The sequence below is a fragment of the Conger conger genome, chromosome 9 (genome assembly GCF_963514075.1).
Source record: "Conger conger chromosome 9, fConCon1.1, whole genome shotgun sequence".
NCBI lineage: Eukaryota > Metazoa > Chordata > Actinopteri > Anguilliformes > Congridae > Conger > Conger conger.
Window position 1 is genome coordinate 29,948,826 of NC_083768.1, and position 18,301 is coordinate 29,967,126.

Sequence of the window (18,301 nt, forward strand, 5' to 3'; positions counted from 1 at the left end):
TTTAAATGTGGTTGGCTTATGAATTGATTACTTCCCCCTCATGGAATTATGGGACAGCACACTTACATCAGGCATGGAGAGCGTCTGGTCCAGCCCGATCTCCACTTTATTTGTCACAGCTATACTGAAGGACAGCATTGCCACAAACACAGCCACCTGAGACAACACAACACAAGAGTATAATCTTGAAGCACATTATTTTTCCAACTGTGCTTTGGCTGAAAAAAACATTTTGAAGTGACATCAAAGGAACACATTCAACACTCCAGTAGTAAGCACTATTCCGTTCACAATTCTAGTTGATAAGCATTTCAAATCAGATGCATTTAAAAAAATAAAATAATAATAATAATAATAATGCTTGGAAAGCACTTGCATCATCTTGTGTGGAACATCATATGAAACCTAACATTGATCACAGGTCAATATGAAGCACACAAACGCATTACATTCAGGACTTGCATGATACCAAACTGCACTGGACTGAACGGACTGTCCGGTACTCACCACAATGGGCCTCACCCACTCTTTCAGTATGAAGGGGGCGTAGATCTTCTTGAAAAACCAGTAGAGACACCCATCGGTCTTCTGTTCCTGTCCCTCTGGGAGAGCCACGCAGCACAAGATGTCCAGCCGGTTTGCCTAAGCACACACCGGGAGAGTTTCAGAACATCGCAGGGAAATTTAAGCACATTAACTTTTGGGGAAAAAATGAGTAACTACGAACCTGGTTTTTAATAAAACATACAATTATTTATGTCATGGACTGGATTTACAAAAAAATAATTCATGCCTTTTAAGGGTAATCGACCATGTAATTTATGTTAGGTCAGACATAAGGCAGACAACCATTATACATTTATTTACTTGAGTTGGTATCTGTGTTTGCTTTTTCCACTAGGTTCCACATACAGTCTGTGTATTAATAAACATGCAAATAAATTATTCTGAGCGTGACACAAGCGATCACCTGACTCCCGACTGTGGTCTTACCTCCTGCCTCTTGATGTCCAATCCCAGCAGGCTTACAAAGCAGCTGATCTGCAGCAGGAAGTCGATGAAGACCGCCAGGCCGGCGAAGAGGGAGAAGGTCCTCACAGCCGGCATGTTAGACAGGGCCCCTGCAGAGGGTCACAGAACACGCTACCGAAACACAGCAGGCCACAGCCAGTGCGCACAGCCAGACTGCCTCAGATGGCATGCACTCCGCATTGTGCAGGCCAAAACAACTCCAAGTATGGGTCAAAGACCTTGGCAGTTCCCTGAAGAATAACCACTTGCGTTCATCATACAAAAAAAGCTACACAGGACCCAGGGAAATATGGTATGGTATAAAAAGATCCCACTTCATGCAGACTGCAATTTTATTGCCCGCTGTTAAAAGCTTTTGCATACCCAACAAAAGGCTTTTTATGAGCTTCCTTCAATGTTTTTGAGGAGACAAGCTCCCTGTGCTCTTGAAAAAGAGGGCAAACCTGCTTTTCACGTGAGGGTAACGCAGGAAATGAGTCACCCCTAAAGCCGTAGCCGGGAGGAAGGACGTTACCCAGGAAGAAGGCCACGGTCTCGGAGAGGGAGGACAGGAACATGCTGGGCGCCACATCCCCCAGAATCCTCCCGATCTGCTGGTCCAGCGTCTCCTGCGGCATGCGCTCGTCCCTCTGCAGGAACACAGCACAGCGGTCAGCCACACCCGACAAAAACAACAGTGTCATTGACCGTCCGTCTGGAGGCTCATTTTCTGAGGAAGACCTGTGAATGTCTTGATTTTGCAACTACCCATTATTTTAGAATAGATAACAGAATATATTCCCAAAACATGGAAAGGATTTTCACATTTGTAAGGCTTGCAGTTTTGGTTTGGTCACAGTTTTGAGGGGTTATTCTTGAAAATATTTTAATGTCCATTTAGAACGGATATTACTTTGGAAGGGTTTGATTAATTAATGTGCCATCATTGGATGAAACAATTCATCAAAGATGTGTGATGTGTCCCACATGTCCCTACATAAACCTTTAATCCATCCTTTCAGTGGGAACAACTTTATCCTGAATTATCCTTAGAATTTTAAGATACCTGAAACCAACATTTCACCTAGCTTCTAAGTAGGACAGGATTGCAAAAATCTTATCCAAATTCTTAGGATCAGGATTACAGCTTCTACTTTGAAAATAACCAATTTTGAGACTTAAATCCTGCCCAATTACAGAAATCCTATCCAAAACACTTTTTGAAATACGGGGCCCAGGTTGATTATCCATCCATCCATCCATTATCTGAACCCGCTTATCCTGATCAGGGTCGCAGGGGGGCTGGAGCCTATCCCAGCATACATTGGGCGAAAGGCAGGAATACACCCTGGACAGGTCGCCAGTCTATCTCAGGGCACACACACCATTCACTCACACACTCATACCTACGGGCAATTTAGACTCTCCAATCAGCCTAACGTGCATGTCTTTGGACTGTGGGAGGAAACCGGAGTACCCGGAGGAAACCCACGCAGACACGGGGAGAACATGCAAACTCCGCACAGAGAGGCCCCGGCCGACGGGGATTCGAACCCAGGACCTCCTTGCTGTGAGGCGGCAGTGCTACCCACTGCACCATCCGTGCCGCCCCAGGTTGATTATTCGATACATATTCAGTACTTTAGGAAATATTTCTAAGCTTTATTATTAGTCATAGCTGGAGAGGTTTGACGGTGCGGAAACGTAAAGATGTGCATTTGCCGAATACCTTCCCCCTACAGCAGGCCTTCACGTATAGAGGGCACAAGCAAGAACGAACACTGCCACAAAAAAAAAGAAAGAAAAAAAAAAAACACTTCCCCTTTCGACCACCCACAGCCTGTCACAAGCTGCGGGTTAGCTTCCCTTCTGGGGGTTCAGCAACAGCACACACGATACCCTGCAGCCTTTTCTCCATAGCTTTGTAGACTATGATTAGTTTGTCTACAAGTAAATGGCATGTCCTTATCGACATGTCACCAGGCAATGACTTCAATCACTATTAACACTCGAATGACCCGACTGAAAAAACGCAGAATGAACATCAGGAGAAGAACAACTGTTACCGGCAAGTGCTTCTTAACCGCAGTAACAGAGAGTGACCTCTCAGAAGCCCAGCTGTTGAGCAATGAGACGCTGCAGAAAAACAAACAAGCTGGATTCAAACCGAAAGTGGCAGGATGGAAATCACCACCGATGTCATACATTTCTTTTTTTCTTTTTTTTTATTCTGGGCCACTCATGGTCACGGCTAGGTAGTGGAGCCTCCATTGACGGTACCTACTGGATTGAAATGGTCCATATGGGCACGTATTCAAATTCTACTTCATACGCTTTTAAAGCCAAATATAGTTAAACGCAGATGACTCACAGCCATGTGCCATGTCCAGTGTGCCATGCCTCCCTCTCAGCAACGAAACAAAACTCTGATTGGTCGGTCAACCCCCATGCAGAATCAAGCCTACTTCAAGCTCCTCCGATTTGTAATCAGGGCGGCCTGTAGTGTAGTGGTTAAGGTAAATGACTGGGACACGCAAGGTCGGTGGTTCTAATCCCGGTCTAAGATCCAAACAGCCGTTGGGCCCTTGAGCAAGGCCCTTAACCCTGCATTGCTCCAGGGGAGGATTGTCTCCTGCTTAGTCTAATCAACTGTACGTCGCTCTGGATAAGAGCGTCTGCCAAATGCCAATAATGTAATGTAATCAGTTGCCTTATATAATTTATGCTCCAGAATATGAATTAAAGGCCAAGGTATGGGTTCTTTTTTGTAACTTGAGCAGATGTAACACAAACTGCAAGGAAGGGCTTGCATGTAAAGGGGAAACAAGCGGCGCTTCAGGAAGCAGTCATGGACTTAACTGAATACAGGAGATTTCACAATTCCTCAGGATCCCGATGAGGTGAACATCTTCATAAAATGCCAGCCATATTTCATTGTGTATAGCTACTTATTGCTAAAATAAACCTAAAAACCTTGTGTTCTGTGAACTTTGGCATTACGATGCTTAATGCTGGAATTTTAAATGAATAAAATAAAAGCAACTGAAACATAAACAATTTTATGAAGGAAAAAATAGCAATACACGTACCATTAAAAGTGAAGTACATACAGTCTAAGTATTTGGACAGTCACACATTTGTTGTTGTTTTTGTTGTTTTTGACCAGGGTGCTCATGGTACATGACTGGAACCTTGATTGGTGGTTCAAGCCGCGGTTTAGCCACGATACGATCCGCACAGTGGTTTGGCCCTTGAGCAAGGCCCTTAACCCCACATTGGTCCAGGAGGGATTGTCCCTTGCTTACTCTAATCAACTATGACCCCCACTTCACACCAGATTCTGTACAACTACTGCGCAGCACCCACAAGTAGCCAGAATGGTAGTGGAAATTTACTCTAATGCATATGCAGCACATCACCTGATGCAGTACACAGAGACAGATGTGGTCCGCTCTATTTTTGATGGGTGATGCAGCACAAAATTAAGTGTTTAAATACAAAAATGCACTTCGCAAATGCATTTTAACACAAACATGACGGTGTGTTTCCCAAGACCGCGTCAATTGTCAATAAGCAGCCTAAGCTTTTTCTGGGAGAAAACAATCAAGAAAACGTGAACTTTGAATGTGAATGCATCTAGCCACAGTACACTGGAAACATAGAAGGCTGAAATGTTGCATATGAATAACCATTGTCCTCAGCCAGTTATATTTCATGATGTAGAATGCTTATCATTTACATTATTTTACCCAATAAAATAACACTGTTTTTGAAGACAATTGTTAATATCCAATGGGTAGACTACCCTATGGCTATTCAAGACAAACTAAGAAAGTACCAGTACTGGTAGCACAAAGAAGAAATTTCTTACAATACCCAGCCCTACCAACCTTGAAAGGGTGTACCAAGAGAGGTCATTTAGAGTTCTACTCAACAGATGGGACTTGCCACCAGCCTGAAATAGTAACAGACGTGGGTCATATATAGGATAGCTCAGACTAGGCACCTCGTAAGTCTGCACGATGATGAAGATGTTGTCGACGCCCACCGCCAGCACCAGGAAAGGGATAACCTCGATGACGATGAGGGTGAGGGGGATACCAGCGTAGCTGAAGATGCCCAGGGAGCAGGACACGGAGCTCAGCACGATGATTATGCCCGCGATGCCTAGAGAGATCTTGGAGTCCACCTGTTTCACGTACACAGAGATTCACTTCCTTACAGTGTGAAACCGAGAAACAAAAAATAAATAAATAAAAACTGAGACAGTAAGCAAATATAGAGTATATCTTGAGCATATGTGTATGTATGAGTGTGCGTGTTCATCTTCTCAAAATGCCTGGACTCAAATAGGTTGTGAGCTGGAGCAACACTGAGGTTCCACGTCACGTGGTGCGCTGCTGCCATACCCCATGGTGGTTAATGTGGAGGGGGAAGCCATGTGCACAGTGAAACAGAAAGTGGCATGTGGACCTACCGGGAGGCGCCGCAGGCTGCGGATGTGGCCCAGCGCCAGAGAGATGTAGATGAACATTATGGCGTAGCTGCCGGCGATGGTGCTGATGTCGCTGTTGCTCTCGCGGTTGATCTCGTCCTCGATGCTCCGCTCCGAGCTGAAGGCGATCGTCAGGTTGGGGTTGCTGTAGTTCTTCATAAACTCAACAAACCTGCAGGAGATGGAGAAAGGGGTAAATGTACACGTTTGTGTGTGGAAGGTTACTGTACTTCATCCCCTTCCGATTAATTAATCTGTGGGTAAGTGGTATGAAAGAAAAAAAAGAAAAAGAAAAAAAAAAAAAGACCAGGCGAACCTCGTTTAGTCGGATGTAGATAAGGGGGTTGCAGAAACTATATGGTTTGACCAATACCCGTCAATGCAGAAGTGGCACTACACCACAGAATGTTAGAAAAGAGTTGCAACTTATGATCAGATGATGAATATCGCTACCTTCACCAACATTCTATTATTGCTCACATTGCCAAAGACTGGTATGTAAATTTTAACTGAGACTGCTATTTTTTACTACAATCTCAGTCAGTTGTATGTATTGCTTTCTTTCTCTTAGCTAGCATGGACTTGGAAGTTTAAGCTGTCTCAGCATAGCGGTTTGCTCTGCGATCTTGTTACAGCTTTCTGTATCTTAGTACCTACTGCGAAAACCATGCACGTTATAACAAGGCAAGCTAAATTTTTGCCCGGTCCCCAGGGGTCCGGCAAAAACAAATGGCACTTGTGTGGAATATCACTTTTTGTTTGGAATAGCAACAGATTTACTTGTTCAGTGTTAATAGTTTCTGCTAATTTAGGGAATCAGTAAATTTAGAGCCAACACAAGTAACTCAATGGTTAGAGTAGGGCTCAAGAGCTGCTGTTGTGCATGGCAGTTGCAGCGGCAGTTTAAAGCTACTCTAGTCAAAAAGCAATTTAAATAAATGTTTGCTTTACATCAAAAAAGCAGGAAAATGTTAATAAGAGTACCACAACACACACAGTCTTGAAAAGAAAGTTACCATGTAGCCTGAAGTTTCATTTAAGGCTGTTAGTTTTGAAGGTCAGCGGGACGAGACAGATTAGTTTCTCTTCCTGTTCTTACATGCATGTGTGCATTTGCGTGCATGTCATGTGCATTTGTGCTCACGTTAAGTGCTTAGCATGCGAGTTGCGTGCATCGTGAGCATTTGTGTGCACATTATGTGCATTTAGGTTATGCGTGTGCTGTACTCACTCTGTTTCCCAGGCCAGGGCTTTGCCAAGCTTTTCTGAATCATTGTGGTAATTGTTGACAGGAAAGGTGATCACCAGTGCGGTCGCATTGTTGTAGTTCGTTCCTGCAGCCCGAAAAGAAGATTTCAATAAAGGCTGCTCTTGAAGTAACAAGGACCAGGACCAAAGAACTTTACTTCACATTTACATGAAGCCAATTCGTTTCTGTTTTTTCAGTGGTGTCACGGTCTTGTAGACCTAGTTTTCAGGATAACTCACCATCATAACCTCCAAGGACCAGCCAGGGGAAGATGGGACCCCCGTACGTGCCCAGACAGGGGTCATGAAGCATTCCGGTGTCATTTAGAGATGCTGGAGCACTAAGGTCAGAGACACAGAAAGGAATTTCCATTCACCGCAACCGACATTGCACCGATTTTGCCATAAAGTAAGCGAATAAATGGTAATGTTTTTCCATCTTAACAAAAATATTGACAGAAATCTGTTTTGAAAAACCAAATTCTAACTCAAACAGAAGATTACTCCTTGAAACTGCCTCGCAGAGACTCTTCTTTAGATTAAATATTACAAATTTAAAATTAATTCACTCTATGTCTTTTACAAAAAACAAACAAAATGAATGAATGAATGAATGAAAATATAACTATAAAACTATAAAGTATAACCCCCACTAATGAATAACGTTTAACATTATTAGTATGCATTTAACTAAATTGAAATACACAATTCAGAGTTTTAAAGCAGTAACGGTATAAACGATGGGACTAGCAGCAGGTGGTGCTCACCTGACGCAGTAGAGGAAGTGAGAGTGGAAGTCAGCGTAGGTGAAGAAGTCATCTCCTTTCCAGTGGTCCAGCACGGCATGGCTGTTCTGGAAGTAGTTGAGGACGCTCAGGATGGTGCAGTTGTCATTGTAGGGCGCCAGGGGGGCCAGACAGATGTCCTTCAGCTTCACAATCTCACCCCCGTAAGAAGCCTCAAGGTTTTCAACAGCGTCCTGAAGATCCAGCACCTGATAAACAGTTAAAGGTTAAAGGGAGAACCAATGGCAACAATCTCTAGCGAGGGATCATTAACAGCGGGAAAAAGTTCAGTTATATTAATATTACAAACAGTGCGATGCATGACTAGAGAATGGCTTCCCATTAAAAAACTGCAATGAAGCAGCTGCAGAACATCCTACAGAGAACAATATGATTGGATGAAATCTCCAAGCCCAAGCCCCATCCCAAACTTCCCAGTGTACCTGGTGCAGGACACCTTTGTCCAGGACTGCCCCAAAGGGGACGTCCGGGCCCCCAAAGTAAGGCGAGAAGTTGAAGGGCAAGTCCAGGGTGGTGGTTATGATGAGCTGTTCCGTACGGAAGAAGGGCCCAAAATGGGTGTCGAAGTAGTCCTTGTCCCGGTGAGCCTGGCTGCCAGGGGAAGACCAGAGGTCCACGGGGTTTGTGGTGATGCGCATGTAGGCCAGGCCTACGGAGCAGGCCGTCACCAGGACCAGGGTGCTCATTACCACGGGCAGGGGGTTGCGTACGCATAAGGAGCCCCACCGGCTGAACAGTAGCCTCATCGCATTCTCGAATCGCTCACCCAGCGTCTCGCAGCAGGTCGCCTCACCTGGACAACCACAGAGAAAGGAGGCGGTCACATTGTTTCAGCTGACCACAAACTACGCTGTTGGGACTAATATGGGGGAGGAAATCCCCCATGTTAACATCTAAAGTCTAAAACTGCTGGAAAAGGTGTGGACCTTTTTATGATCGCTTACCTCTCAATAAAATGTTACAGAGCACGTGGTTGTAAGAACACTTGCCTAGTGACAAAGTACACCGAAACAGCACAAGCATTTGCCTATTCTGGCAGACACCACTCGTCAGACAAACAGGAGTGCATTTTCTGTATTGACAACATTATGGAAGCCTTATAGGCCACTGAAGAAGTTTCAGTACTTCCCTCCTCTGCGTAAGGAAATGAAAGCTTTAAATAATATAACAGCCTTTAAAAAAAAAAAAAACTGAACTGAAATTCAGATTAAAGGTGACCAAGTCCAAAGAAGGTGTTCAATACCACCAATACGATTCTTAGAAGTGGTACATTTTGGTTAGCTTCCTTTTGAATTTTTTTCTTTTTCATTTATAGCTCCCAGCTTTTTAAAACTCCCCAAGTGTGCTTTCTACAAATAGAGCAGCTTGTATTGTACCACATTTCCCTCGAGTGGAACTGAAGCCACATGCTACACAAGTAAGATCAGGTACACCACACACCTTGGTCATCGATGCCACTGTTCAGAGAATGAGCGATGTTGCTATCCAGTATGGGCCCATATTCAGAGAGGACCGTCCTCTTCCTGCAACGACGATTAAGAAAGACACACACAACTATGGCAAAAGAAGTCAGCCTTTGTACTGTCCAGCGTTAAACTTTAATGGGCCTTGCCTGTAGCACCAGGTTCCGAGGACCCCGCCCATGAAGACGAGGAGGAAGGCCACGTAGGAGATCCACATGATGACCACCATGGCGTCCAGGCCCAGGATGGTCCATGGAGGCGTCAGGGGGGGTGGCACTGGCTGGGGCCCACACATCAGGGTGCAGTCCTGACAGGAGCACGGCCCCGAGTCATCCAGGGACTCATTACACCCGCGAGTGGCATTGGTCATCGGCGTCATGTTGGCCACAGGGACATCTGCGAGAAAATCAGACGCATATTGACTGAGAGAGAGAAAAAGAAAGCAAAAGAGAAAAAAGAAAGGGAAACCAAGAGGGATAGAGAGAGAAAGCAGTAGAACTTTTCCATCTATGAAAAACAGGAGTGGATCTGTGGGCCTTTTCCATTTGGGAGACCGCAACAAAGAGAAGTTTGTTCATGTTTGGTTATGTTTCTTTAAAATCATTTAACTTGCTCCGGTCCAAATTGAAACTCCTTGTAGAGACCTTTGTACCTCTAGTATATCAACGTAATAATTTTAGAATGAGGAAGTTTGTTCGTCGGTATACTCTGAGTTCATGTGCATGCAGAGGAGTTTGTAGAGTCACACCTGTGAAGAAGGGAATGATAGAGAAGGGGGCCTGGCCGTTTTTGATGTCGAACATGTACTGGATCCAATTGGTGGCGTTGCAGTCCTTTGCATCTTTCCCGCACAGGAGCGACAGGGCCTTCACATTGCTGGAGGGAGCCTGTACATCTTTACAAGCGTTGTACATGGCTGTGGGAGACAGACAGGCCGCAATTACGTCACAGACGACTGCTGCTGTCACAGTACAGATGCTCAATACATTTGGGGTTGAGATAAAAGGATGAAAACAAGAATTTCTGCTTTCATTTCCTGGTGTTTGTACGTAGATGTGTTAAACTACATGGAACATAGCACCTTTGGTATCAGACCACCCAATTTTGTGGTAACCAGTCTGGTGCAATCATGTTAATTCGTCTACTCAAAAATTCTACAACCCCACTGCAGTAGGCTACCCACAACTCCAATCTAAATATAGAAAAAAAAATTTGGGAGTGAAGCTAATTATAGCCACTATAGTCATCATGCAAAAAAATAAAATAAAATAAGAAGAAATAATTATAAAAAAAAAAAAAAAAGAAGAAGAAAGCAAAAATAAAAAATTAAGCGTTTAAGACGTTCCGGTCAAGTGTGCATTTTGGTTAATCGATTAAACATGCCCATCCCTAATCCAAACACACTTATAATGAATTTCTCTGAAAATGCATGCAACAAACTGCTTATGGAAAATGTTTTACATATTGGATAGTTTACCATGATAAACGAAGAACAGCTCAAATTTACAGTGATGCAGAACTGCCAGCACCCGGATGCTTGAACTAGGACTGCCCTTTGGCCATTTGAGCCAATGACCAGGCATGACAAGGCAGATTTTAATCATGCCAGCCTATATCACTGGAGAGCTGCATTGAGAATTCCCCAACATTTCCAGGCTGAACCTTCCACACTGGAGCTTTGGATAAGAGCATTTGCCACAGTGATGAATTCCTTTACCCAACAATACAATGGTACAATAGCCAGCCTGCATTATACAGGGAGGGTAGGGAAATAGGCATCGCTCATCTTTGCATAGTGAAAAGCCTGAATACATTTTCAAGTGCTTTTCAGTGAAGCAGTAACCTCCCACCAAAGATAATCCTGCAACCTTACCGTTGGTGAAAGTCTGTCCAATGTAATACTGCACCTCCTCCACGTTGGTTTTGTTGTGCTCCTCATCGGGTGAGAAACTTGTGGCTTTGAGGAACTGGCTCTGGTGTGGGCTGCATGTTAGCTCACAAAACAGATTCATGAGGTTGTAGAAGCAAGTTGGGCACCTGGGAGGGAAGGGCAGGATAGAGTTCAGAAAAATATATTCAGAAGGAAAAAATTTATTAAATCACATCTACATTTCCACACATGAACGCACACAGACTCACAAAAGTACAGCTGTAACATTTGACCATTATTATTTTTACAAGCATCAAAATTCTCCCCATGCAAATGTAAAAAAATGGTTTAACCACACAAGTATGTCTATTGGGCTAAAGAAGCACACACAGTGAAACTGAAGCTGTGAGTATTAATCATCAGTCTTTCCAGTGATTTCCAGTGATTTCCAAAGAGAACATAGTCTGGGAATTGGGATTTCAAGCACTTTTTTTGCAACCAGCCATTGCAGTTTAATCTTTAGCCACTGAAGGAAAATACTTCAAATACAGGGAAGCTCCTGCTGATGCTTGGTCTGGCTGCAATGGAATGTGGGATATTTGTTGTGGAAGCATCTGGGGAAAAATTTCACCTACCGGGAGAGGAACTGGAGAGGCAACTGAAGACTGCGCTGTAAGGTCTGGAGCTGCTGCACATCACAGCAAAGGCTCTTATTGCCGTAGTCATACCCCGGACACAGGTCCTATGCACACATATCAGGAAGAGCAGAGAACCTGTACACACTGTATATGTTCTCAGCACACACATTTGTACCCCACTTGGACTAGAAATAACCCGTTTGCACTGCAGGATCTTCACAATAAATACAAAAATTTCTAGCCTTTTTCTCACCAATCTGGAATGCCCAATCATGCTCATGCTGTAACGCTCAACCCAACCTCTGCTGTCAATTCGGGAGAGCGGAGAGCAGACAGGCCCATGTTTCCCTCGGATGAGCATGCAACATCTGCAGCCACTTCTTATGACATTTTGGCTTGTAACTCACACAGCACACAGACGCAAGCCGGAGACAGACACTTTGAGCATAGCCCAACATACAAAACTGCAGGTGCCTGTTCAATCAGCCTACAGAAAAATGGATATAACGCTCAAGACGCCCAATAAGATTTATTGGGGTGATTCGGGTTTTCAGGGGTATATACAGAATACCATTATCCATGTTAAAACAGTTAACTCACAGATGCATTGGCCCCCGTGGCTTGATTAAAAACAAACTGATGGATAAATGTTGGGAGCAATGCTCACTACAAATTATGGCACTCATAACGAATTTCGATAGTTTTTAATGATGATACAACATTACACCGAGATTGGCGTCACCTTACCATCATCAGTTCATGCCCCTCCTCTGATAGAGGGATGGGCGGCCCCGTGTAGTTGCAGTTGTACCTCTTTCCTGGCACACTCGTAGACTCACCACACTCTCCATACCACACACACTGCTGGGCGCACACCTGGAGGGTGGGAACAGATGACCAGGACACTTAGCATCTCCAGTCCAGTGCTTCTTCATCTTGGACCATCCAGTAAAAAGTGTCTGCAGAATTCCCTAGCAATAAGCTAGTAAACCTTGCAGAACCAATGCACCCCGTATCTGTGAAACATGGTGGTGGGGGTGTTATAGTTGGGGCATGTATGGCTGTCACAGGTGCTGGCTCACTTGCCTTGATAAGAATTAATTCTGCTGCTGCTATCAGCAGTTATTTTAAGTGCTACAGAAGCATCTTACCTGCTCGAGTTCAATCAATTGCCTCCAGACTCATTGGGCAGTACTTTAACCCACAGCCATATGTCTGACTGTTTTTTCTCATTTCTCAACCTCATAATGGCTTTCTTGATGGCCACAGGCACAACTCTGGGACTTGTGTTGACCTATACATGCCTTCCAAATTGATGCTACTGGCATCATTGCTTAATGTATCCTTTCCAGGAACTAATGGAACCTAGGAAATTAGATTCATAAACCAATTTCGACAACTTTCTTGATGAAATGGGCCTTCGTTTTTGGGGGGTCATAAAGCTCCCATAGCTTTAAAATATTTTTGGGATTAATGTGTTTCTACTTGCTAAACCCAGACCCAGTGACACCATATTTTCTCACTTTGCTGCAAGAACAAACCCAGCTCCGTTCATTGGAATTGACCGCATGACCTCATCGGAATTGGGAAACGCGTCAAGCAGGAAACTCAGCTCAAATCAGATTCGCCGCTGAGATCATTTGGCCAGTCAGAGGACTCAAGGCATGTGCTTCCAATCAATTCTTGACTGGACAGAGTACAACTAGGCACACAGCACTGAGTGTTTTAGGGGCTTGATGCAGATGTTTTTTGCGTGATTTTACTACGGAAACAAACTCCAAAATGGCCTCTAAACTGGAGCCAAAGGCATCTTTCTCAGAAATATTCACTCAAGAATTCTGGAGAGGGTAGAGAGATGAGAGGTTCCTTGAAAGTCCTCCATTTAGACATACATTTTAAGTAAACAATGAACATTCCATTGACATTTTTAAAAATAGATTTTACACTTGGTTCGCTGTAACCTGGCCATGAAAAAGACACTGAGATTCCCTTATTTTTATAGCATATGCATTTCCAAAATGCAGAGAAGGCGAGTGCCACCCTCATGTTACAAAATAAGGAACTGATGTTCCTAAAGCAAAGGCATCTTAAAATGGGTTATACAAATATCACCGTGAGTTTTAAAGCTTTCAAATGGTACATCTTGTTGCCATAGTGATTGCACCATGATAAAAGGAATTAATGCAACAACAAAAAAAAAAAAAAGAAACCCACAAAGGCCCGACCCTGGGCCGGTGAGAATTTTTAAAGGCACATATTTTTTAAGAGATGCTGGAGACTTTTCCATCTCAGTGTAAATGAGTCTGACATTAGTTTAAATGTTTCTACTGAATAGACTCAAGCAAATTCCATTCAATGGAATAATTAATTGGACTAGTGACTAGAGGTGTGTATGACAAGAGGTGGAGGCAACGGCTGGGTCCAAATTCAAAAGCTACACACTACACACTATAATTTGTATACTATAATTTGCAGTACATAAGGCAGCTTTACTATACCAGTGAAAAGTAAAATGGCTTTTCGACACACTACATCGTCATAGTACACCGACACTTTAAACACAGTGCACGTTGAGGAGCGAAGCATGCATTGATTTGAACTACATTCCGCTAAGCAAAGGTAAAGGTAGTACTTGCTTTAAAATTGTTCAACTATTTCATTGCTTTGTTTTGAACACCGCCCTTCTGTTTGCTTGGATCGTGAGCTAGCGCAATGCACAGTGGGATTTCACCGAATGAAGTGTGTCTTCCGGGTAGATTTAGCACACTGGCTATTTCGGATATTCAGCTATTTGGTTTCAGACATACTGATACTATTTTGACATCCTAAATAATAAGATAGTATGCCATTTCGGACGCAGCCAATGTGTACTGGCAGTCTAACATTTATGGTTTAAACGGACAAATCACTCTGGGGTGTTTTAAATTGGCCCAGACAGCTTTTGTGTGAGATGACCTGCCAACTCTATAATGCCCTGTATAAGGGCATCAACGTTTTTGTAGTTTAAAGCAAGAAACTACAATTAACTGCAAAGCATATTAGTGTGAGTTGAGACCTCCGACTTGTTTACGTCTGTCTGTGAATATGTCGATCTGTAGACCTACAAGGGAATCAAGAAAACTGAAGTCAATTGGATTGCTTAAAATGCCATAAAAGGCTACAACCAACTGGCAGTCTATAGTTTCGGTTCGGTTTTTAGCGAAAGTTGAGGTTTACAGATAATAAACCCTGCCATGGTCACCCATTTATTGAGAATGCAAATGAGAACATGGGCGCACAAAGATGTCAGTTGTTGTTCGCTTCGCAAAATCTCAACAAAGGTCCTATTGAACGGCACACCCCCAGAGAGCAAGATGTCGGGATCTCTACCAATATCCTCAACCCATTAAGTTAACAAACACAAACAGGGCAATGTGTCAAACTGCCCGTATACAGCTACAAAAATGCTTTGAGGGATGTTAATGTAGCCAATCACACACTTTCAAAGATAAACTAACGTACAACTTCAATGCTACAAATATTGTATTGGCGTTGCTGTCATGTTTATTGTCCGAAAAGAATGGTCTGCAACAACCCGTACAGCTAAAGTTAACCAAATATAAAAGAGGTTATTATTGGCAAGTGCAGCGTTTCGACCGGTGTGCGCTGGGCGAAGCACATATACATTCGCCTTAGCGCCAGAATACCTGGAATACCGCGTGTCATAGGTAAGTTAGCTACCAGTTTGCACTGATCTGAATAAGTCAAAATGGAGCAGTTTCTGAAAATCACAGAGACACCAATCATGTCACTATTATTCTGACAGCTTGTTGCTTTGTTTAAGTTTCTAACCAGCTAGCTAACGTTAGCTATGACATTCATATTGGTAGCAATAGCTATATAGCAACGTTACAACCCCTAATTTACCAAGAGTAAATTGGGCCATTTTCCGAGATTAAAAAACCTAAACGAGAAATAAAAGTGAATACGGTCACTTTGGCAGCAAGGGCGGGATTATGGAAATGAAAGCAGTGTCTGTCGATACACGGTATGTTTTAATTCGGTGTGCCAGTAAGGTTAAGGCGTATCAAGGCGAGCCAAAACTGTTTTTCAATGCGGATTGGATGCGTAAGCATCGCGCGTGACAATTACTTAACTACACCTCGTTCGGGTGCCGGCGATAAACAGCATCAGCAAAAAGAAAGCTTCGTAAACGCTAACTCACCAAATTTTTAAGATTTCACTTTGACCTAGCTGGCCAGCCATCCATCCTCTGCTTTGGGCACATAAGCTATCGGCTCACATGATGAGACAGACCTTCAAGCTTCCAAGTTAGCTACGGTCGGTAATGCTTCTTGAAAAGCCGTTAGCCGTTAGCGACCAAGGTGATCATCTGACACAAATGTTTTATCAAGGTAACGTTAACTAGTTATTCTACGCGCTACTATAACAAAATTAAGCACAAGCAAAATAACCAATTTGGAATGAAAAATAACAACATCAAGGAAACTCACCCACTGAACAGACGAAATTATTAAAATGCACAACCAAACGAACGGGTTTATTTTCGGGGTATACCCCATTTCACTCCCCTTCGGACGAAGAGAGAATAAAGTTAACTCGGCAGAACAGAATTCTCCGAAAGTCTAGCCTGACTGCGGCTAACGAATATCAGAATCAGCTTCCTGTTGTCATATCCACCGTCACTTTTTGTGCCTCCGCTCCTCCCATTACCATCCGGGATTTTCTTTTTCTTTTTTTTCTTTTTTTAAACATACGCGCCCCCTATCGCCCGCTTGTGAGACCTTCCTCAGCCTGTCCTGGAACAGCAGAAAGTACAATATACTGTGTACCTAGCCATATGTATGCTCCCAGCATTATTTTTTGTGTGCAGAAGTTTTAGGCACCCTAGACTTTATTATATATATGTTTATTTTGTGTGTGTGTTAGTATAAAAGAACACATTTGAGATTTCCAAATATTAATTTTCCAAAAGATTAAATTTTACAGAGACATTTTTCTATTTAATTTAAAAAGTAACATATTACTCTAAGCAATTGACTACTTTTACATAAAAACTTGATCAAGGCTGACTGAGATCAGAAGCAAGGACCCAACCAAAGTCTGCAGAAGAACTGTGGCAAGTTCTCCAACATGCTTGGAACAACCTCCCTGCTGATTGTGTTATAGAACTGCAGGACTCAGAAGTGATGTAGTTTTAACACCGACGGGTGGTAAAAAAAAAAATATTGATTTGATTCAGTTTTTAACTATTCTGCCAAATTACTAAAATGTAATGTAAAATGTATAGTTTGTTTATTTAGGACCTTTCATTGAATTATTTTTGAAATAATCTTATCTGTACAGAATGTTATACAGGTGCCTAAGACTTTTGCACAGCACTGTATGTAATTTTGTTTTAGTCCTAACAAAGACTTTATTTCAGGATGACAACTAGACTCAGGATACAGCAATGGGCAAGCTCCAAATTATTCAAATTATGTGGTTGGAAACTGGAAGGCATAGTAGGAGGCAGGAGGATAGTATTCTCACATGGCTGGAGTGGTCCGTGAACATGACATAAGACTCCCTTTTTTTCCACTTTAAAAATTTCAAGGATGATTTTAATGAAATTAAAACTTCAGTTTATTGCAAACCTAATGAGTTTGTTACTGGAAATCAAATATTCCCATGAGTAAATTGTTATATCTCTGATATAACTGTTTCATCACCTCTCAGGCTGTGATAGGGCTGTGAAAATTGCTGTCAATTCCATTTTCAATGTAATCCTTTTACAAAATGCTGCATTTCAACTAATTTTGTGAATTGAATGAACTTCTAATGAAACAGACCCTACACTGTGTGATGTTTAGTAAAGCTCTGCATTTTGAATGCACCAACAGTGTATACATGGGAGACAAGTGGAAAGTTTGAGGGCATAATCATTAATGGACACTGTCAGTTAGAAACTTAAGTCAAGTAATTTAATTTTTTAACTTTCCATCTAATACAAGACCTGCCAGATGTAAAAACACTGAATAGGCCCACCACATATAAAAATACACATGCTCATCAATAGTGGAGAACTTAAATGATCCTGTTATTTTAAAATCTATGTGACTATGACTGCTTTTTTAAGTATTTGCATCCTTACAGTATCTCTATTTCTCTATTGCTGCCTTCCTCTGGATCGAGGCTGGTTTTACAGCAAAATCTGGTTCTGAATGTGCACATTACGGTGTTAATTTCATATTTTTCTTAGGGGAAATACTGGTAGATTAATGCACTTTTAAATGTGTGTATATATATTTTCTTTCGAATGAGCAACAGTTTTTAATGTTGTAAATGGGATGATGGCATTGCTACACAATCTTCCCTGGTTTTATTTTGTTTAGTAAAACAGATCGGCTTGTTGTCCATATCCCTTAGTTATGGAATAGCGTGTTTAATTTTTTCACTAACAGGTTTAATAGGAAATTAAAACTTAATAAATGTTTGGCAGTGTTATTTCATTTAAATTTGGACAGAAAAAAATATGTACAAATTCAAAAGGATTTCTCTTATTTATGACATTCAATAGAACTCACAGAAAAAGTGAAAATCCAACTCTGCACCTCCTGCAAAATGAGCATCTTGGGAGAAACATCTGATTAGTATATCCATTTCCTATGGCATTGCAGTGACAGACTACGGAAATTGGAAGCATGCCCTGCGCCACAGCACAACTCTTTAAAGGGAATGAAATCATGTAATTTGATTGGCTATAAATGAATACTTAAACACACCCATTG

The 18,301-nt window shown here is 42.4% G+C and overlaps 1 protein-coding gene across 2 annotated transcripts in view; it reads right to left on the reverse strand.

Moving 5' to 3' along the window:
• Positions 1-16,196, reverse strand: part of npc1 (Niemann-Pick disease, type C1) — a 28,647-nt gene extending 12,451 nt beyond the window's left edge. The window contains exons 1-17 of one of the 2 annotated variants that reach the window (XM_061254415.1): positions 16,025-16,196; positions 12,279-12,407; positions 11,529-11,635; positions 10,897-11,060; positions 9,772-9,939; positions 9,173-9,419; positions 9,001-9,083; positions 7,983-8,353; positions 7,522-7,748; positions 6,995-7,095; positions 6,738-6,840; positions 5,489-5,678; positions 5,018-5,200; positions 1,547-1,661; positions 994-1,121; positions 508-642; positions 67-156 (exon numbers count right to left, since the gene is read on the reverse strand). In XM_061254415.1, the coding sequence (XP_061110399.1) occupies positions 67-156; positions 508-642; positions 994-1,121; positions 1,547-1,661; positions 5,018-5,200; positions 5,489-5,678; positions 6,738-6,840; positions 6,995-7,095; positions 7,522-7,748; positions 7,983-8,353; positions 9,001-9,083; positions 9,173-9,419; positions 9,772-9,939; positions 10,897-11,060; positions 11,529-11,635; positions 12,279-12,407; positions 16,025-16,093 (2,610 nt within the window). In that variant the 5' untranslated portion in view covers positions 16,094-16,196. Of the gene's footprint in view, positions 1-66; positions 157-507; positions 643-993; positions 1,122-1,546; positions 1,662-5,017; positions 5,201-5,488; positions 5,679-6,737; positions 6,841-6,994; positions 7,096-7,521; positions 7,749-7,982; positions 8,354-9,000; positions 9,084-9,172; positions 9,420-9,771; positions 9,940-10,896; positions 11,061-11,528; positions 11,636-12,278; positions 12,408-15,735; positions 15,856-16,024 lie in introns of those variants that run through there. The other variant, XM_061254416.1, reaches the window with a different exon arrangement.
• Positions 16,197-18,301: the final 2,105 nt, after the last annotated feature.